Source organism: Macaca nemestrina, chromosome 15, assembly GCF_043159975.1.
Source record: "Macaca nemestrina isolate mMacNem1 chromosome 15, mMacNem.hap1, whole genome shotgun sequence".
Taxonomy (NCBI): Eukaryota; Metazoa; Chordata; class Mammalia; order Primates; family Cercopithecidae; genus Macaca; species Macaca nemestrina.
Window position 1 is genome coordinate 51,704,029 of NC_092139.1, and position 21,415 is coordinate 51,725,443.

At 48.6% G+C, this 21,415-nt stretch overlaps 1 protein-coding gene across 2 annotated transcripts in view; it reads right to left on the reverse strand.

Moving 5' to 3' along the window:
* Positions 1-157: 157 nt before the first annotated feature.
* LOC105486845 (ovo like zinc finger 2) overlaps positions 158-21,415 on the reverse strand; it is a 43,403-nt gene continuing 22,145 nt past the window's right edge. For both annotated transcript variants that reach the window (XM_011749921.3, XM_011749917.2), the window contains one exon: positions 158-7,633. In XM_011749921.3, the coding sequence (XP_011748223.1) occupies positions 7,317-7,633 (317 nt within the window). In that variant the 3' untranslated portion in view covers positions 158-7,316. The remainder of the gene's footprint in view (positions 7,634-21,415) is intronic.

Below are 21,415 nucleotides of genomic sequence, written 5' to 3' on the forward strand. Positions count from 1 at the left end.
CTATTAAAAGAAAAATGTATACATACCTACTACGTACCCACAACAATTAAAATTTAAAATTTAAAAAAAAGAAAAAAGAAAAATGTAAGGTGCCAAACAGTATGTATAGTATGCTATCTGCTAATTAAAATGCTAAAAGAAGAAGAAACAGTGGACAGCAAGAATACACACATTCATGTTTGCTTATATATGGTTAAAGAAACAGGAAAGTTACAAGAGGAGCTAATAACAGTGGTTAATTACAAAGGTAGAGGCTTGGCAGATAAGGGACTCATTTGCAGATACGACTTTCCTTTGTGTACATTTTTATATATTATTGTATTTCTTCTGAAAATGCCACATAATTTGCAATAAGTGATTCACTCCTTAGCTCCAAAAGCAAGTCCTTTATCAAAATGCAAATGTTCCAGAGGGATGTAGCCAGATTCTGTGGACCTCAGTCTTTTTCACCCCTAAGAATCTGTCCCTGTGATTTCTCTCTTCCCCTGCTTGGAGACCTTTAGAGAGCCAGCATGCAGCTGCTCAGAGCACTGACTACTAAACAGCCCACAATTGCTATTGCTGGAAATGCCCAGTGGTTATGCCTTCCCTGACCAGGGATAGCCCATAGCTGATGACGGGCCCCCTTGCCTCAAGGTGGGACAACTTCAGTCGTGCCATTCATACTCCAGAGGTGCCGGGAATCAGGCCGAGGCTGGACGTCAGCCGACCCTGTATCTTTGCTGAGTTCCTTCCTCTGCTGTACCTCACTTCCCTCACCTCCTTCTTGATTTCTCCTGAGAGCCTCCCTCAATAAATCACTTACCCCAGAATCCTCGTCTCAGACTCCGCTTCTAGGACCCAACTTAAGACATTCACAAAATAAATCACATTGATTGAAAACAGATCCCTTTCTCTAAAATGAAAGACCAGTAGGCACTTCTGACTAGCCCAAGCGTCAGCATATCCGCACGGTGCTGAACTAACACCAACCTAAAGCAGATAGTGCTGGGTGGACTCGGTACAAGTTATAGCCCATGGGTCTCCATCCCCAGCACCTTCAGACCCAAGGCTCCAGGGCTGCCAGCCTGAGAACCCTAGGTCATGATTTTGGGCACTTTGGCTGGATTTCCAAGCAACTGGCTGAGAGAAGGACAGGTAAATAGAGTTGGGAGGAGGAGGGAGCAAAAAAGGCTAGAGTGGATGTCAGTTGGCTTTGACTGCCAATATCCAGTCGCCCACCATAATCCATCCCCATTCTGCTGCACAGAAGTGTTGTGGCTGAGATGCCTGCTTTTCTCCACCTCTCTAGTTAATGTGACTAAATTCTCCCTATGGAATGGGAATGGAAGGGCCATACCCAGGCCAGTGTCTTCAGGTAGGGGCTGTGACCCTTCCACACCTGTACCAGACACAATCATCATCTCATCGCTGGGTTTTGCCAGCTTTTAGGTCTATGTGCTGAAAGTTGCTTACAGCTAACCTCCGGAGATTTTCCTGGCACAGGAAGCATGCTTGGCCAGTGCACAGGGCAAGTTGGAAGGGCCCTAATGTCAGCAGCCTTCAACCAATGATGGATGGAAAGTTGCGGACAGTGTCCTACGCATCTGCAGTGGGATAACTCGGAGACGTGTGCTGTACTGCCTCCCAGAGGGCCCAGGGCGATTAAGCACAGTTACCCACAGCAGTAACTTCCTTGATTCTGTTCCCCACATGGGCACTTTTCTTCCTGTCACACCTCCCCAATCCCCTGCAGATACTTTCTGGGATTGCTTCCTAAACAATCCACTTGAACTTTAATCCTTGCCTCAGCATTGACTTCTGGGTGAACTAAAAATACATTTAAAAAAGGAGAGACCAGCGCCTTAAGAAGAGCCCAAATTGTTGAGCTCCCTGCCAAGTCACCCCCAGGTGTCTCTGCCCACCAGCCTGTGTGAGACCCTCAGTGCAGGTTTTCCCAATCCGTTGTTTGTTCTTCCACCCAACACTCAAGATTTGCTTCTTCAAGACAACTCTCCTATCAGCTGAGACCCACAGAAACCCAGCTTCTACCACACATATGATGGCATTATCTTAGGGCATGGCAGATAATCACAAGGAAAAACTCTGGGCCCTCAAATGATGGCATGGAGACCTCCCAACCCAGAACAACTACGTGAGAAACAACACTCTCTCTTCTTTAAGCCGTAGGTGTGTTGGGAATCTTTGTTACAGCAGCCATGCCTGATCTGGTTTTTTGTTTTGTTTTGTTTTAGAGATAGAGTCTTGCTCTGTCGCCAGGCTGGAGTGCAGTGGCACCATCTCAGCTCACTGCAACCTCTGCCTCCCGGGTTCAAGCGATTCTCGTGCCTCAGCCTCCTGAGTAGCTGGGACTACAGGCACATGCCACCACCACGCCCAGCCGATTTTTGTAGTTTTAGTAGAGACGGGGTTTCACCATGTTGGTCAGCCTGGTTTCAAACTCCTGACCTCAACTGATCCTCCCGCCTTGGCCTCCCAAAGTGCTGGGATTACAGGTGTGAGCCACTGCACCCAGCCCAGCCATGCCTTATCTTTTTTTTTTTTTTTCTTTTTTTGAGACGGAGTCTCGCTTTGTTGCCCAGACTGGAGTGCAGTGGCGCAATCTCGGCTCACTGCAAGCTCCACCTCCCGGGTTCACGCCATTCTCCTGCCTCAGCCTCCGAGTAGCTGGGACTACAGGCGCCCGCCACCTCGCCCGGCTAATTTTTTGTATTTTTAGTAGAGACGGGGTTTCACCGTGTTAGCCAGGACGGTCTCGATCTCCCGACCTCGTGATCTGCCCGCCTCGGCCTCCCAAAGTGCTGGGATTACAGGCGTGAGCCACCGCGCCCGGCCTAGCCATGCCTTATCTTAACTAGCATAGCCACCCAACATCCACTTCCTCTTCTGGCCATGGCGTCCTGATTTTCTGCTGGAGAATCCCTTTCCCACTGATCCCAGACCAGGGGTGTAGCTGACCTGGGCTCTCTCCACTCAGTTCAGGGGAGGGAGGGGCTTGGGCCTAGGATAAGAGAGCCGCACATTTCCCAGGGCACAGTAATTAGTTGAGGGTGGGTCCCAGAGCCAAATCTGCCCAAGATCTTAGCCTGAAAGAGAAACCCTCCTACTGAGTGACTGCACTGTGAGGCAGAAGTCCAGAGCTGTGGGTGGCCATCCAGCCTCCATTTGCGCCTGCCTGAGAAAGAAGTCACTATGGGGGAAATTGAGCTAAAAGATGGAGAGGGAGGTAGGAGAAGATGACATCACATAAGCACCAGATCTGGCCACCCCTGAAACTGGAACAACCCTAGGCTTTTCAGCTACTACATTCCCTTTTCTGCTAAATTTGTTTTACACTGGATTTCTGTCCCTTGCAACCAAGAGCTCTGTTTAATAAAAACCTGACCCTAAAGAGAATGTTAGCTGGTTCACAATTCCCTGTGCAAAACAGGCACAGGCCAGCTGCCCCAGCCTGTCATTTGGATATTCCCTTCTAAGAATGCTCACTTTGGTGTCTACATGACCCAGATAACCAAGGAGAAAGCAAATCAACCGCCTTCCAGCGGTGCCTTCCTAGGCAGCAGGTACTAAGAGAGAACACAATGTTAGTACTCTGCCCTCTGGAGTCAGGGTTGAGCCTCAGCGCTGGCTGTCCTGGGAGGCTGCACCTGTGACACTTGAGTGCCAGCTTCAACCCTTGCTGCTGCTGCTGATGCCTGAATGGGGCCATTTAGACTGTTTTGTGCCACAGCCTCAGCCCAGAAACCCGGAACGTCAGATGAGGCAGGGCAGGGCCCCATGGTCCCTGAAACTTGCCAGTTCAAACACTGGAGGGGTGAGGACCCCCTAGTCAGCCCTGGTCTCATACCTGCCTCTGCATGGTCCCAGTCCAGCCTGAGGCCTTTGCTTTCTTTTTTGAAGGGAGGGTGAGGAGAGAGGGGGAAAACAGAGGTGTTCTGACTAGACTTAGGATTCCTGGCCTCTGCCTCTGACCGCCAGAGGACAGCCTCTGCAGTTGCCTCATCTACTCATGGAAACAGGGATGTGACCCCAGGGGCGCTCTGAGGATTCTTCCAGAAAACATCTGCCCAGTGAGGGCTACCTAGCTCACTGCCCAAAAAGCGTTTGTTTCCTTTCCTTCTGGAACAAAAGCACTGAATTGAAAGAGAAATGTTGACTCAAGCTATAGGATATGTCACTTAAAATGTCCAGATCTTGGCATAACGCCTGGCGCACAGTGTGGGAGAGGAGAGAAGGTGGAAGGAAAGGAGGGAGGGGAAAGGGAAGAGAGGAGGAAGCGGGGAGAGAGAAAATAAGACAAGGGCCTCCTCATCTGGGTGTTTCCCTAGACCAAGAAGTGGCCCAGGTGGTGCCCAGGGGACAGGGAGTGGGCAAAAAAAGACAATGGGGTGTAGGTGATCGGGGTATAGGTGATCAGGATGTAGGTGATGGGGTGTAGAAGACTGGGGTATAGGTAATGGGGTATAGATGATCAAGGAGTAGGTGATGCGGTGTAGGTGATGGGGTCAAGGTGATCAAGGTGTAGGTGATGGGGTGTTGGTGATTGGGGTGTAGGTGATCAGGGTGTAAGTGATGGGGTATAGGTGGTGGGGTGTAGGTGACCGGGGTGTAGATGATCAGGGTGTAGATGATGGGGTGTAGGTGATGGGGTGTAGGTGATGCGGGTATAGGTGATGGGGTATAGGTGATGGGGGTCAAGGTGATCGAGGTGTAGCTGATGGGTTGTTGGTGATCAGGGTGTAGGTGATCAGGGTGTGATGGGGTATAGGTGATGGGGTGTAGGTGATGGGTTGTGGGTTATGAGGTGTAGGTGATGGGGTGTAGGTGATCAGGGTGTAGGTGATGGGGTGTAGGTGATTTGGGTGTAGGTGATTTGGGTGTAGGTGATCAGGGTATAGGTGATGGGATGTAGGTGATTGGGGTCAAGGTGATAGAGGTGTAGGTGATGGGGTGTTGGTGATCAGGGTGTAGGTGATGGGGTATAAGTGATTGGGGTATAGGTCATCAGAGTGTAGGTGACCAGGGTATAGGTGATTGGGGTGTAGGTGATGGAGTGTAGATGATCGAGGTGTAGGTGATGGGATATAGGTGATCAGGGTGTAGGTGATCAGGATGTAGGTGATGGGGTGTTGGTGACTGGGGTGTAGGTGATTGGGGTGTAGGTGATGGGATGTAGGTGATGAGGGTATAGGTGATGGGTATAGATGATTGAGGTGTAGGTGATGGGGTATAGGTGATGGGGGTCAAGGGGGTCAAGGTGATCAAGGTGTAGGTGATGGGGTATTGGTGATCAGGGTGTAGGTGATCAGGGTGTAGGTGATCAGGGTGTGATGGGGTATAGGTGATGGGGTGTAAGTGATGGGGTGTAGGTGATGAGGTGTAGGTGATGGGGTATAGGTGATCAGAGTGTAGGTGATGGGATGTAGGTGATTGGGGTCAAGGTGATAGAGGTGTAGGTGATGGGGTATAGGTGATCAGGGTGTGATAGGGTATAGGTGATGGGGTGTAGGTCATCGGGGTGTAGGTGACTAGGGTATAAGTGATTGGGGTATAGGTGATCAGGGTGTAGGTGATGGAGTGTAGATGATCGTGGTGTAGGTGATGGGTTATAGGTGATCGGGGTGTAGGTGATGGGATGTAGGTGATTGGGGTCAAGGTGATAGAGGTGTAGGTGATGGGGTGTTGGTGATCAGGGTGTAGGTGATGTGGTGTAAGTGATTGGGGTGTAGGTCATCAGGGTGTAGGTGACCAGGGTATAGGTGATGGGGTGTAGGTGATCGGGGTCAAGGTGATTGAGGTGTACGTGATGGGATGTTGGTGACCAGGGTGTAGGTGATCAGGATGTAGGTGATGGGGTGTTGGTGACCATGGTGTAGGTGATCAGGGTGTAGGTGATGGGGTGTAGGTGATTGGAGTATCTGTGATAGGGATGTAGATGATCAGGGTGTTGGTGACTGGGGCGTAGGTGATTGGGGTATAGGTGATCTGAACTTCCTACTCAATTCAGGCAGCAGCTCCCAGCCTGAGGCAAATACCCCCCAGGCAGACAGGATGAGGAAACCTCCTCCCCCGCCCCGCATGGCCAGCTGCGCACATTTTACCCTATCAGGGTCTTGCCTCCCATGGCTCTGACGCAGGCCTTCAAGGTGAGGAGATGGAGGTAGCAGAGGTCACTGCACTCGGCTGTCACGCACCCTGAGGGAACTCCTGGCATTGTTATCCCGCCTGTAAGTGAGGAGCCAGCATTCCTCATTCTCCAGGGTTGGCCCCAAAGCCCATTCAAGGGAGGGAGAAGAGCCTTCAGCCAGCGCATCCTAACCGCAGAAAGTCAAGACCTCTGCAGAAAAAGAGACCAGGCCCATAAAAAGAGACCCAAGAGTTGAGTTCCCTGCCATGCCACCCCCAGGCATCTCTGCCCACCAGCCTGCGTGAGCCAGCCCCTCAGTGCACGTTTTTCCAATTGGCCATTTGTTCTTCCACCCAACACTCAAGTTTGCTTCTCAGCCTGGACTACATAGCAAAACTCCATCTCTAAAAAATACAAAAATTAGCTGGGCATAGTGGCATGCACCTGTAGTCCCAGCTACTTGGGAGGCTGAAGTGGGAGGATTACCTGAGCCTGGGAGGTCAAGGCTGCAGTGAGCCATGATCGTTCCACTGCACTCCAGCCTGGGCAACAGAGTGAGAACTTGTCTCAAGAACAAAAAAAAAAAAAGAGAGGAAGTTCTGCTTCTTCAAACCCACACAACTAATACAAAGTAATCAACCTCCCCACCTCAATAACCTGAAATTAAACATCACACAATAAGCCCTGAACAAAGAGCTGTAGGTCAATGTTCCATTTTGCTTTTAAAAGCTTCACAAGAACATTTCATTTATTAAAATAGTTTCTGTAAACTCTTTCAGAATAACAAAATTCATTTTCCTTGCTTAAACAGCATTTCAAGTAGAAGTATTTTTATTTCAAGGCACCATAAAATGATGATCTCTCTAAGAAATACCTCTCCTTCCATGTGTGAAAATCCTTGGGGGGAAAAAAAAAATCCCACACGGTGTTCTTGGCCATCAGGATCATTGAAAACAAACTTTGGTGAATGCGAGCAACTGCGCCAGACAGGACACAGGTTACAGGGCCTGATGTCACTACGGTAACTGATAACCTTGGAACGGACCCTACTGCTGATGTTTCAAAAGGACACAGAGGTGAACTGGTCACTTCTAATTAAGAAGAGCCAGCGGGGTGGGGGACGCTGAAAACCAAAAATCCACGTAGACATACGTGGCAGTGTGAACGTCTGTCCTCCCCTTCCTTCTCCTCACTTCCTCTCCTCCTCCTCACTCAGGCTGGTATTCTCCTGGTGTGCGGACGTCAGCTTGCCCTGCAAAAGGGCTGCCAGTTTTTTCGATGTCTTTTTGAGAAACGAGCTGCCCGGGTGAGCACTGTTCACGTGAAGGTACAGGTCCTCCTGGGTGGGGCCCGTGTAGCCGCAATCCTCGCAGACGTAGAGCTTGTCCCGCCGCTGCTTATAGGCGTACTGCTGCTGCACCCCGTGGATCTTCTTCAGGTGGGACTCCAGAGAGCAGCGCTGGGTGAAGGCTTTATTGCAGACGTTGCATTTGTAGGGACGAATACCTGCAAGGACAAGAGACAGAAACAGCATCGATTGGTCATGGCCAAGCCAGAACCACCCAACTATGAAGCCAGTAAAAGTCATCCTGACCAAGGATTCATGGCAGCATGAGGACAATGGTTACAGCAGGAGACAAAACTGTCTACAAAAAATCATAGCATCCACCTGAGCAAACCTAACACAAACAGATGCCAACATAGGGAAAAAAGCCAAAAACAAACAAACAAACAAACAAAAACCACCGGCTTATGGGAGGAAGATTTTTATTCTTCCAACTCGCATACCTTAACGTTTTCATATTATTGTGAGCAAAGTAAACTTTTAAAAAAAAAAATTACTTCAGGTCAGGTGCAGTGGCTTACGCCTGTAATCCTAGCACTTTGGGAGGCCAAGGCGGGCAGTCACTTGAGGCTAGGAGTTCGAGACCAGCCTGGCCAACATAGTGAAACCCCATCTCTACTGAAAACACAAAAAACTAGCCAGGAATGGTGGTGAGCACCTGTAGTCCCAGCAGCTCGGGAGGCTGAGGCAGGAGAATCACTGGAACCCGGGAGGCAGAGGTTGCAGTGAGCCAAGATCGAGCCACTGCACTCCAGCCTGGGCAACAGTGAGACTCCATTAAAAAAAAAAAAATTAATTTGGGTTTTCCCAGAAACAGAGCCTGGGACAAAGATTCTAGTACCAGTAGTTTATTTGAGAGGTGATCCTGGGAATAACCTATAGGGCAACAAAGATGTGAGGCAGGGAGGGGTAGGATCCAGTACAGGGGGAGCTACCCAGCCAGTTACCAGGGTCCAGTCCTGTTGTGCAATGCAGGGAGACAGTGTGGCACACACCTTGGCGTCATCTTGCCCCTCCAGGAGCTGAGGTCAGTCACTGGCTGCCGGCTGCTCCTGGGTGGCTTTGATTCTCCATCCCCAGCACTTCTGCCTGCCTTGTGCAGACACACTGGGCTCCAGCAGGAAACCTCTCCAGCAGAGGTGCAAGCGTGGGCAGTTGCCACTTGGACTGGTGTGCCCAGAAATGGCAGATGCCCAGGCCATTGGCAGGATACTGAGGCATTTGTTGCAGTTATGAAAATCATTTCCAAACAAGATATGCTGGCGTTAGAACTGGGCTAACATTAGACCTGCCTTCTAGCTGAGATTTCACAGGTACAATATAGAGCAGGGAGTTCTGCCTCATCAAAGCACTGCCGCTCCTACCTCCATGACTGGTACTCACCCTGATGTGTGTGTGGCAGAATGTCAGATAAAGAATATAAACATGGACTCTGCGTGTATGCAACAGACTATTTGGATGAGCTTGGACAGTGCAGTATTTTACATACTTGCCAGAGCCTCAGAATCACCTGGAGAGCTTTTGAAAATCTTAACTCACTTCTCCTAAGACCAACTCAGTGGGTCTGGGGTAGGAATCAGGAATCTATTTATTTATTTATTTATTTATTTATTTATTTATTTATTTATTTATTTGAGACAGAGTCTGGCTCTGTTGCCCAGGCTGGAGTGCAGTGGCGAGATCTCGGCTCACTGCAAGCTCTGCCTCCGGGGTTCACACCATTCTCCTGCCTCAGCCTCCCGAGTAGCTGGGACTACAGGAGCCTGCTACCATGCCCAGCTAATTTTTGTATTTTTAGTAGGGACTGGGTTTCACCGTGTTAGCCAGGATGGTCTCGATCTCCTGACCTCATGATCCGCCCGCCTCGGCCTCCCAGAGTGCTGGGATTATAGGCGTGAGCCAACGTGCCAGGCCCAGCAATCTATTTTTAACAAACGTCACTGGATATTCCAGTGTTTAACTTGGCTTTCAAGAGCTACCTATTGGCCGGGCGCGGTGGCTCAAGCCTGTAATCCCAGCACTTTGGGAGGCCGAGACGGGCGGATCACGAGGTCAGGAGATCGAGACCATCCTGGCTAACACGGTGAAACCCCGTCTCTACTAAAAAATACAAAAAACTAGCCGGGCGAGGTGGTGGGCGCCTGTAGTCCCAGCTACTCGGGAGGCTGAGGCAGGAGAATGGCGTGAACCCGGGAGACGGAGCTTGCAGTGAGCCGAGATCCGGCCACTGCACTCCAGCCTGGGCGACAGAGCGAGACTCCGTCTCCAGAAAAAAAAAAAAAAAAAAAAAAGAGCTACCGATTATGGTCTTTAAGATTCTGGTTGTGGTCTTGCCTGAGGTCACGTAAGGTAGTGGCAGGGCGGAGACCTCAGAGCACACCCAGCTCAGTACCCTCCACCAGCAAAGGTCACCCCTCGAGCCAGTGGCTGAACAGGAGGCTCACACTCAAAAAGAAGGTTGGGATTTAAAGATGGAACAATAGACACTAGGGACTACCAGAGGGAGGGGCCGAGGGCTGAGAGACTCCCCATTGGGTATTATGTGCACTACCTTGGTGACGGGATCATCTGGACCTCAAATCTTAGCGTCATGCAATGTACCCATATAAACAGACCTGCACATGTACCCCCTGAATCTAAAATCAAAGTTGAATTTTTTTTTTTTTAAAAGGTTGAGGCCGGGCGCGGTGGCTCAAGCCTGTAATCCCAGCACTTTGGGAGGCCGAGACGGGTGGATCACGAGGTCAGGAGATCGAGACCATCCTGGCTAACATGGTGAAACCCCGTCTCTACTAAAAAAAAAAAAAAAAAAAAAAATACAAAAAAACTAGCCGGGCGATGTGGCGGACGCCTGTAGTCCCAGCTACTCGGGAGGCTGAGGCAGGAGAATGGCGTGAACCCGGGAGGCGAAGCTTGCAGTGAGCTGAGATCCGGCCACTGCACTCCAGCCTGGGCGACAGAGTGAGACTCCGTCTCAAAAAAAATAAATAAATAAAATAAAATAAATAAAAAATAAAAGGTTGAGACTGGTATGTGAGAGAAGCAAGCACACTAAGCCGAAATCTCACATGACAGATTCTAGGAAATTCCTGTAGGTCATATCAACAAGTTTTATTGGGCTTTAAGAAACGAATTGTCTGGGTGCTGCACAGTGACTCATATCTGTGATCCTAGCACTTTGGGAGGCTGAGGTGGGTGGATCACCTGAGGTCAGGAGTTTGAGACCAGCCTGGAAATACCCCGTCTCTACTAAAGATACAGAAATTAGATAGGCAGGGCGGCACATGCCTATAATCCCAGTTACTGGGGAGGCTGAGGCAGAAGAATTGCTTGGACCCAGGAGGCAGAGGTTGCAGTCATTCGAGATTGTGCCACTGCACTCCAGCCTGGGCGACAGAGCGAGACTCCGTCTCCAAAAAAAATAAATAAGTAAGTAAGTAAGTAAATAAATAAATAAATAAAATTAAGAAATCACCATAGTAAGGTCTAACTTAGGCTCTCAAAGAGAGGCTATGGCTGTGAAGGAGACACAGTCACAAAAGCATGGAAGCTGAGAGAGGGTGAATATGGTACTGGGGGTGCATGGAGCACAAAGGGGCCACTGCCACAGCTATGAGACCATCTTAGAGCCTAGAGACAGGAGGGATGCCACCTGGAGGAACCTGCAGATCCTGTACAGATTCCTGGACCTGCCTGAGGGACCCCAGGCACTAGGTCAGGGGCTGGGACTAGGAAGCTGCAGTTTCATTTTTAATATTTTATTTTATTTTATTTTATTGAGACTGAGTCTTGCTCTGTCACTCAGGCTGAAATGCAGTGGCACAATCTCGGCTCACCGCAACCTCTGCTTCCTGAGTTCAAGCAATTCTCCTGCCTCAGCCTCCCGAGTAGCTGGGACTACAGGTGCCCACCACCACAGCCAGCTAATTTTTTTTTTTTTTTTTGAGACAGAGTCTCTGTGTTGCCCCGGCTGGAGTGCAGTGGCACGATCTCGGCTCACTGCAAGCTCTGCCTCCCGGGTTCATGCCATTCTCCTGCCTCAGCCTCCTGAGTAGCTGGGACTACAGGCACCCACCACCACGCCCGGCTAATGTTTTGTATTTTTAGTAGAGACGGGGTTTCACCATGTTAGCCAGGATGGTTTCGATCTCCTGACCTGGTGATCCGCCAGCCTCTGCCTCCCAAAGTGCTGGGATTACAGGTGTGAGCCACCGTGCCAGGCACAGCCAGCTAATTTTTGCATTTTTAGTACAGACAGGGTTTCACAGTGTTGGCCAGGCTGGTGTCAAACTCCTGACCTCAGGTGATTCACCTGCCTTGGCCTCCCGAAGTGCTGAGATTACAGGCATGAACCACTGTGCCTGGCCCTAATATTTACCTTCTATTAAAATATAAAAAATAGGCTGGGTGCAGTGGCTCAGGCCTGTAATCCCAGCACTTTGGGAGGCCAAGCTGGGTGGATTGTGAGGTCGGGAGTTCGAGACTTGCCTGGCCAACACAGTGAAACTCCGTCTCTACTAAAAATACAAAAATCAGCCTGGTGTGGTGGCCCACATCTGTAATCTCAGCTACCTGGGAGAATGAGGCATGAAAATTGCTTGAACCCAGCACACAGAGATTGCAGTGAGCTGAGATAGTGCCACTGCACTCCAGCCTGGGCAATAGAGCGAGACCCTGTCTCAAAATAAATAAATAAATAAATAAATAAACAAAATAAATAATAAAAGGTTACTATTAATAGTTGTTTAAATTTATTTATTTATTTATTTATTTATTTATTTATTTTTATTTTTATTTTTATTTTTTTTTTGAGACGGAGTCTCGCTCTGTCACCCAGGCTGGAGTGCAGTGGCCGGATCTCAGCTCGCTGCAAGCTCCGCCTCCCGGGTTCACGCCATTCTCCGGCCTCAGCCTCCCGAGTAGCTGGGACTACAGGCGCCCGCCACCTCGCCCGGCTAATTTTTTGTATTTCTTAATAGAGACGGGGTTTCACCGTGTTAGCCAGGATGGTTTCGATCTCCTGACCTCGTGATCCGCCCGTCTCGGCCTCCCAAAGTGCTGGGATTACAGGCTTGAGCCACCGCGCCCGGCCTAGTTGTTTAAATTTAAAAGTAATATACCCCCAGTTTTATGGTGAAAAACAGCAGTAAATTAAAAAAAAAAAAAACAGAAAAGATCCCTTTGTCACCCATGTACCTCTCCTTCCCTAGTCCTGACTCTCAAGTTTCTTGTGATGCTTCATGTTTTCTACAAATTATATATACATACATTTTATTTTATTTTATTTTTTAAGAAGGAGGCTCGCTCTGTCTCCCAGGCTGCAGTGCAGTGGCACGATCTTGGCTCACTGCAACCTCCGCCTCCTGGGTTCAAGCGATTCTCCTGCCTCAGCCTCCCAAATAGCTGAGACCACAGGTGCCTGCCACAATGTCCAGCTAACTTTTGTAATTTTTTAGTAGAGACCGGGTTTCACCATATTGGCCAGGCTGATTTTGAACTCCTGATCTCAGGAGATCCGCCTGCCTCGGCCTCCCAAAGTGCTGGGATGACCGGCGTGAGCCACCACACCCGGCCTACATATATATTTTAAGATTAATAAATATATGTCATCTCTGGGTGTTGCCTGAGCAGGAGAATTTTTTAAAGCTTCCCCAGGAAGCTCTAGTGTGCAGCCAAGTATGAAAACGAGCGTTCTAAATAAATGCACATTCACACTGGCATATGCACGTATGTATATTTTTCTGAAACATAAACCTGGGGTTCTGGAGAGAAAGTCTGGAGGGTGGTGAAAGCTTACACTTGTCATTGCGTCCCTGTCTGTACTACTTCCCACCTCCAACCACCTGCCAGTATTAATGATAATAATTTTCATATTAACTGTGGTTCCTCCTGGGCAGTGGAATGACAATGAATCTCCCACCTTTTCTCTTAAAACTATTCTAGGATAGGTGCATGGCTCACGCCTGTAATCCCAGCACTTCGGCAGGCCAAGGCAGGAGGAGCTCTTGAGTCCAGGAGTTCGAGACCAGCGTGGCGAACATGGGGAGATCCCCATCTCTACAAAAAACTAAAAAATTAGCTTGGTATGGTGGCATGCCCCTGTGGTCCCAGCTACTCAGTAGGCTAAGGTGGGAGAAATGTCTTGAACCTAGGAGTTCAAGGTTACAGTGAGCCATGATTGCACCACTGCACTCCAGCCTGGGTGACAGAGTCAGATCCTATCTCAAAAAAACAAAAAACAAACAAACCAAAAAACCCTCACCAATCAAGGTTAAGAAAGTTTTAAGGCAATATTTAAAAAATCAAAATATTGAATGTATGAATGAACTCTATTGGTACCAGGAAAGAAAGGTCACATCTTTGGGACTAGTTTTCCACATAGGCAAGGGCTACAGACTTCCCTCCTAAGGAATGCACCCGCTCTAGCTTTCATGTTTCCACTGTAACGCAGACTCGGTGTTTTCCTGGCCTTCTAGGCCCACGCAGCAGTGAGCAGCTGGCTCCCACTATTCAACAGATCAAGCAGCAAACCTGACTTCAAACCTTCAGCTCCTCAGCAGAAATATTAGTTGCTCCTTTCACTAGTTAGTAGAAATAACCCGCTGCTGTTTCAAAACATCCAAACTAAAAATATGGGGAAGCTGGCACACTTACATCAGGGTTTAACCTGGATACAACCAACTCCTGGAGGTTACCATCCTCCAAGGTGATCTGCCCCCTAGGAGAGGCCAGCCAGGCCACCACTCAGCCCCGTGTGCACAGGGCCACATCTCCTTCCTCTCTTCAGTCAACACATCCTTTTAGCATCTTCTATGAGCAGAGTACCCAGCAAGGCCTGGATAGCAAAGTCTAGAAGATTCCAAAGCCCTCCATCATGCCAACAACAGAGATGATGGCAGTGGGGGATTTTTCTCCAGGGAAGGGGTGGAATTAGAGCCTGGTTTGGAAGATGAGTGACTTGCAGGCAGAGATGGAAAGGAGACGTAGGCCCAAAAAGCTCTAGTTATGGCACTTCTGACTTTTGCCAAATGCACTGCTCTGGGCCCCAGCATTTCTGCTTCCCAATTTTCTAGTGTAAACGCCACCATTCACCCCTCATTCATTGGTGCGGGCACTGCCATGCGGCAGCCCCTTGGTGACCCTTTCTAGGTTTGGGAACAAGCACCTCCCTCCCAGAGCACCCCCATCACCCACACACTCAGGGGAACAAAGGTGGCCAGAGAGGAGTCCTGGGCAAGAGGGACTGATGCCAAGGCCCCTCCCACCACTGAGGCTCACCCATCTTGGTGCCCTCACGCAAAGGCCAATCGTGCCTGTGTCTAAAGCAGGACTTGGGAACTGAAGAACACCACCCATGCACTAGACATCATTAACCTACTGACACCCACACGACTGTGAGTCCAAGGCCACTGAAAAGCCAGGCTGCAGATCTGCTGCTCATTAACTGAAACAGGGGCAGGCTGCTCCAGTCCAAAAGGCCGTTTCCTCACCTGTCACAGGGGTATCATAGCTCTTGCATGGCTGCTGTGAGGATTAGCTGAGATACACTAAGTTCTCAATTGGATACAGCTCAACGTAGCAGATAAGCCTCATTCATAAGCTGGCTGCTCACCAGCCTGGCCAATATGGTGAAACCCTGCCTCTACTAAAAAATACAAAAAAAAATTTAGCCGGGCCTGCTGGCGGGTGCCTGTAATCCCAGCTACTTGGGAGGCCAAGGCAGGAGAATCACTGGAATCCGGGAGGCGAAGGTTACAGTGAGCTGAGATGGCGCCACTGCACTCCAACCTGGGTAACAGAGCAACACTCTATCTCAGAAACAAAACAAAACAAAACAAAACCCAAAAAACATAAGCTGGCTGCTGGGCACATGAGTATTTTGCAGATTTGTCTTTAAACTGTACCTGTATGTATACTTTTGTATGTGTTACTTATTTCACAACAAAAGAAAAGGATAATTTTTTCAAATGGGGTTGGCGGAGGAGCGGGGGGACTGCTTTCGCCATCTGCCCTTTTGAATTTTGTACCATCAGCCCGTCCTACCTAGTCCAAAAAATGTTGTTTATTGAGTTATCAAAAAGGTTTGTTGTTTTCAAATTTTTTACCTTAATAGCAAATCAAGCTTCATGCCATACATCCCCAAGGAAAATTCTTCCCTTTGGAACTTTCTAGTTGCTTTCCTTGCTATAGGTCAACTGCTCCTTTACTGAACTTTATCCGAAGGTGAACTTCAGCAAGAAGATTTTTACAGGCATGCTTGTGGGAGTGGACATTTACGGCAGCCTCCTCGGAGGGCAATTTGGCAATGTCCATAAAAAAAAAAAAATCATAGTGTATCTACCCTTTGGCCCAGCAATTCCACATCAGGGAAATTATCCTACAGGAAGACTCACACAGGGAGGCGAAGGATATACAAGATATACTCATGGTAGGATTGCCTGAAATGAAAGAAAGGAAAGAAGAAAGAAAGGAAGGGAGGAAGGAGGGAAGGGAGAGAGAGAGAGAGAGAGAGAGAAAGGAAAGGAAGGGAAGGGAAGGGAAGGGAAGGGAAGGGAAGGGAAGCAAAGGGAAGGGAAGCGAAGGGAAGGGAAAGGAAAGGGAGAGAGAGAGAAAGAAAGAAAAGAAAAGAAAAAAAAAAGGAAGGGAGGGAGGATGGAAGGGAGGAAGGAAGGAAATATGCAAATGGAAGCAAATGTCATCAATTGGGGAATAGAAAAGCACAGTCCCTCAATATTGGAAATTTTGTCATGATTTCTTTTATTATTATTATTATTATTTTGAGATGGAGTCTCATTCTGTTGCCCAGGCTGGAGTGCAGTGGCGCCATCTCAGGTCACTGTAGCCTCTGCCTCCCGAGTTCAAGCGATTCTCCTGCCTCAGCCTCCTGAGTAGCTGGGATTACAGGCGCCCACCACCACGTCCAGCTAATTTTTGTGTTTTTAGTGGAGACAGGGTTTCACCATGCTGGCCAGGCCGGTCTCAAACTCCTGACCTCAAGTGATCAGCCCGCCTTGGCCTCCCAAAGTGCTGGGATTACAGGGGTGAGCCACCGCGCCCAGCTCCAAGATACATATTATATGAAAAAAGCAATAAGCATTAAAAGGTTTTGGGAAAAAAATTAAATCGTAGAACTGGGGCTTGGCATGTGAAGGAAGTTTACATTTTTTTCTTTCCTTTTATCTCCTAATGAACATATTACCTTCTTAGCTAAAAAATAAATTAAGATAAAATACAAATTAAGAATAAAACAATGAGGCGAGGGTTTGTTAACTGGACCAGGCAATTCCGCATGACAGCATTCAGGCTACTAGGGGTGGAGGTGACTTGATTCTTTCTTCTCCATCTGCCCCACTCCAAACGTCTCCCAATCTGCATTTTTCCCAATCTACTCAATTCTTCCCTTTGGGCTCCAAACAAAGACACCATTGTTTTCTCTTCTTTAATCAAGATGGGATTTGTGTGCCTTCTCCTCCCTCTGAATGTAGCCCCCGATGGAAGATAAGGACAGAAGGCGCCCTAGAGGGTGGGGCCAGTGCCGCCTCCCCACCTCCCTGACCTCAGAATTGGAATTCCTCGCTTCACTCTGTGGAACTCAGCAGCTTCCCCAGGAATGGCACGAGCCCTGAACTGCCTCCTTTATTCCAGCCAGTGTTGTTAAGTTATAACCAGCGTGGGTTTATGACCTCCCTGGGCCACATGGCTCCCTGCAAAGCCGTAGCCGGGAGCCCCACGGATGCGTGTGCCCTTCTCACCTGTTTATGGCCCTTTACATGGTCTTCTCTGCAGTTTTTTATATTGTCTGAAATCTTTTACAGAATATGTAGTCATTTTACAAATGAGCAAAATAAAACACTTTCCATAAATGCTGGACTTGAATGATGGGCTTGGCACATCGGGCACTTCCAAAGCAATAGTCTGCATTTCCCGCATGTTCGCTCCTGAGGACTCTGGCACTGCTGGTCCGCGGACCACCCTTTGAGTAGGGAGGGTGTGGACACTCAGTGCAGAGTCTCGTGCTTGCAAGGGCTGGTTATTATTTTTTTCCTCTAAAATACAGATCGCCTCCCTCTCCTCCCAAAGCAAATAATTGACTTCAACAGAGAGCCGTTCTTCGGAAGCATCCTAGCCTGTTCAACCTAAAACACTGAAATAAACCCAAAAGAATATCCTATAAATACTATATATATCCTAGAAACATAAAGGCCCATGATGTTTTTCACAGGCTATGAACTGAATACACATTCATTTCCTGGAAGTTCATGTCCCCTCTCTCTATTTTGAGCTGGTTAGCAGGCAAAATTTCCGATGTTGGCCTCAGTGATCCTGTCAACTTCACTAAAGTACACCAATTCCCTCAATTATATAGTGGCTGCACTGCTGGCTTCCCATCCAGACCGCTTTTCTGGGTCAGTGCCTGTCCCCAGCTGTTGTGAGGTTTCTGGCTGTCCCCCTCTTTAAGGAATCAGCACTGGGCAAGTGACGTTCCAGATGCTCAGGAGTGTCTGCCTGACCTCACCCAGGGCAGACACAGCCCTCAGCCAACGTCAGACTGAAATGGGGGTAAAAAAAGTCCCTGCCTCCACCTTGCTTGTAGCAAGGTCCACCCTGGAGTCCATTCACACTCCAGATCCCCCCAGGGATGAGGTCAAGGCTGCACTCCAGCTAACAGCAAAACCCATGCTCATCCTCTGCCCTCACAGGCCCCTGTTGACAGCCCTCCCTCAATAAACCATTTGATGGGAAGCTGCTTCCAAACCCCACCTAAAACAATTTGGATTGAAAATAGCCACTTGTTTGCTGATAACATTTTCACAAAATATTACAGAGATTTTCTGCACAGGTCAGTTTCTCTCTTCCAGTCTTCAATAAGACACCATTTAACTAACACTCCCTTCTCCTCTTTCTCTCTCTCTCTCTCTCTCTCTCTCACACACATACACACACACACACACACACACACACACACTCCTCCAATTTACCTTTCTTGGGTGAACTCACAGGCAAAAAAGAAGTCCTAATCTTTTCTTTTATCTACTTGGATATTAATGTAAGACATTGTCAGGTTCTAGTTTCCCTGGATCTTTTTCAAGATGTTTCTTTGTGTTTTGAGTCTTTCCTTAGATATCCTGTTTGCTCAGTAGTTGCAGGGGATAGGAAGAGATGGGGGAGAAGGGGGTGGTGCATATTAACCCTGATTCTCTATCTCACTGTCTTTGCCCACCTCATCAATATGATAGCTACAATTCTCCAACAAAGGGTCCTGGGGTCCCAGATAAGTCTTTAAATTGGCCATGGCCTGGTCTAATTGGACTGCAAACACACACACCCCTCATTTAACTATCTGTCGTATTTATGTTAAGTGTCTATATCTTTGTTTCTGGCCTAAATATAACATTTACTTATGAAGAACCAACAGCAAAAATACAACACTCACAGCTCAGTCAAAGGCAAGACCAGGGCGCAGTGGCTCATGCCTGTAATTCCAGCACTTTGGGAGGGCGAGGCAGGCCGATCATCTGAGGTCAGGAAGTCGAGACCAGCCTGGCCAACATAGTGAAACCCCATCTCTACTGGAAATACAAAAATTAGCCAGGTGTAGTGGCATGTACCTATTATCTCAGCTACAGCTACCCGGGAGGCTGAGGCAGGAGAATCGCTGGAACCCAGGAGGCAGAGGCTGGAGTGAGCCTAGATGGGAGCCATTGTACTCCCGCCTGGGCAACAGAGCAAGACTCTGTCTAAAAAAAACAAAACAAAACAAAGCAAACAAACAAAAAACAAAGGTAAGACCAAATCCCCACTGAATTCCAGTAAGGTCTTTTGGAGCTGGTGAAGTTTGTTCACATGAACTAAAACATCATCTGAGAAACCCACATTTTTGCACTTTGTACCACTGTCTCTTTTGGACAGAGCTGAAGAGATGGCGGGGCAAGCCTGTTCCTCTGAGCTTGCCACCCGCTGATGTGTCAGGAAGCCCCGACTGCTGTTTCTGGTCTTTTATTACATGGAGACACATCTTCATCAGACAATAGGTCAGGATGGGGCAAATAGGTCTAAAACATTTCCATAGTTCCATTTGTTCATCACTTGAAGTGTCAAAATTATGACTAAAATTTTAAAATGTTATCTGTAGGTTATCTTAGTGCCATCCAATAGAAATTAAAATGCAAGCTGCTTTATAAGTTAACATTTTGTAGAAGCTGCAAACAAATAGGAAGAAATGGGTGAAATGAATTTTAATGCTATATTTTGTTTAACTCATTATGCCCAAAACACTACCATTTCAACGTAAAATCCACATTAAAAACTGAGATTTTTGGCCGAGCGTGGTGCCTCACGCCTGTAATCCCAGCACTTTGGGAGGCCGAGGCGGGCAGATCACCTGAGGTCAGGAGTTCGAAACCAGCCTGACCAACATGGAGAAACTCCATCTCTACTAAGAATACAAAATTAGTTAGGCATGGTGGCACATCCCTGTAATCCCAGCTACTCAGGAGGCTGAGGCAGGAGAATCACTTGAACCCAGGAGGCAGAGGTTGCAGTGAGCCGAGATCAAGCCATTGCACTCCAGCCTTGGCGACAAGAGCAAAACTCCTTCTCAAAAAAGAAAAAAAACAAAAAAATTGAGATTTTTACACCTTCTTTTTTTTGCATTACAACTTGAAACTTAGTGTCTCTTTTGCGCATACAACACATCTCAATCTGGACCAGCCACTCGTCTGAGACTCAGGAGCCACCCATCATCAGTGGCCATCAGACCAGCCAGCGCACCTCTAGGTTTTTCACTCCTAGCTGCCTCCTAAGCCCTAGCCTTTCCCCTAAAGCGATAATTGTGAAGCCCTTTGGGAAAGCGTCAGGTGGAAAGCGTCATTCACTAACTTAAATGATTTTCAGCACCCTCACAGGAGTCACTAGAAGAGTAGGAGATGGAGAAAATCTGAGAACCTCAGGTTGGGAGTCCGAGCGGGTACAGGCACCCTCTTTCTTGCTTCCTCTGTGGGCAGAGGACATCTTGGCACCACTGAACTCACACGCTCACAGGCTCCTCTACAACCTACTAAACCCCAAGCCAAGGTGTGCAGTTTGTACTACTAATAGGTCTGCATTTCCCTTTATCTCACCTTCCTCTAGAAGCAAGCAGGCTTCTAGAAACTGCAACAGGGCAGGCTGGTGAGGCCCCTGCCTCAGGGAGAAGGCTGAGGAAGGCACTGGGAGGCAAAGAGGGCAGAGAAGGAGACCCTACGGAGGAGAAAAGACCATGAACTTCAGGTCAGCCGGTTCTGGTTCTCAGCTCCACCACTGAGGGGTTGTGTGAGCTCCCTGAGCCTCGTTTCCTCATCTGCAAAAGGTGGGGAACAGCAGCACTGACCGCTTGGGGTAGTTTGAGATGAGAGGATAAAGGCTGGGGGCCTGGCATGAAGGACAGTGACCACGTGTGGCTTGCTTCTGTCTGCAGGAGCCATGGTACTCTCTGAAGGGTCTCCCAGTCTCTGCCGAGCCACCCTCCTCACTTGTTAAATCTTCTGCCTCCCAGGGTGGATGCCCCGTTCATATCGCCTTAGCAGACTGCCAGGCATCTCAGATGGTTCCTGCATCTCTCTGCCTAAGGATGCTCTCCAGGCCTGCAAAGGGCTGGGGTGGGCAGTGGGTGGGGAGAACTGCCTACGAGTCAGGAGGTCCAGGATGGACACCCAAGCAGGAGGGATGGGGGTTGATCGAGCAACCTGGAGTGCATTCTGTAGGATCTCCAGCGGGATGGAGCCCCCATTGCCCATAGTGATAACCCACTCATTATTATTGAGCTCTAATTGGCTGTCTTCCCTCCCGACCTCCCCTCCCTCCTCTACTGTGTTTCCTGGGATCACCTCCCAAATACACTGCTCACATTCAAATCCTTGTGTCAGTATCTGCTTCTTGGGCAACCCAAACTAAGACACTCCTCA